General features: G+C 36.1%; 1 protein-coding gene across 1 annotated transcript in view; it reads left to right on the forward strand.

Moving 5' to 3' along the window:
• Positions 1 to 613, forward strand: part of LOC119588331 — an 11,807-nt gene that overhangs the window by 5,201 nt on the left and 5,993 nt on the right. Inside the window, exons 7-8 of the mRNA XM_037937022.1 lie at positions 30 to 175; positions 404 to 500. Coding sequence (XP_037792950.1) covers positions 30 to 175; positions 404 to 500 — 243 coding nt within the window. The remainder of the gene's footprint in view (positions 1 to 29; positions 176 to 403; positions 501 to 613) is intronic.

Raw genomic sequence — 613 nt, forward strand, 5'->3', positions numbered from 1 at the left:
GGACATGTTTGTTTTATATCAAACCACAGATCACGAGAGCAGTCCCGATAAAAAGAAGATTAAGACAGAGGATGTTGCAGAAGTGCATGGAAAGACCCTAAGTTTATCGCAGCATGAAATGGAACCGTTGTTTACTCCTGTAATTCTGAAACGAACACCAGATGGTTCTGCACAGGTGATAGGAGTGTATATAATACCACAATGTTAAATGCATTTTTTTTGGACTGTCTTGTTGGTTGAATATCTAATAACATATATGTCGGCAAAATTATTTTTCATGGTTTCCTCATAATTTTTTTTTCTCAGTGTTATTTCATACTTCATAGGCATCTCCTCCACTGATCTATTCTTATTACGTTAGTAAGCTTATCTCATCAAATTGAACATTTATGATAATTGACAGGTCCAGATTGCTGCATCAGAGACGCCAGACTGTGGCCTTCCTTCTCGCTGCTCGTCAAAGAAGGCTCATCAACAATATAGGAAGTTTGACTCTACATGTGAGTTTTGAGTTTTGTTTCGAAAAGTTTGGGAATGAATCTTCTATCTGTAGTTTTTTTCCTTCTTCTAAGAAATTTTGATAAAGACGATAAGATGATTATGGTTACTTTCG

The sequence above is a fragment of the Penaeus monodon genome, chromosome 23 (assembly GCF_015228065.2).
Source record: "Penaeus monodon isolate SGIC_2016 chromosome 23, NSTDA_Pmon_1, whole genome shotgun sequence".
Lineage (NCBI taxonomy): Eukaryota > Metazoa > Arthropoda > Malacostraca > Decapoda > Penaeidae > Penaeus > Penaeus monodon.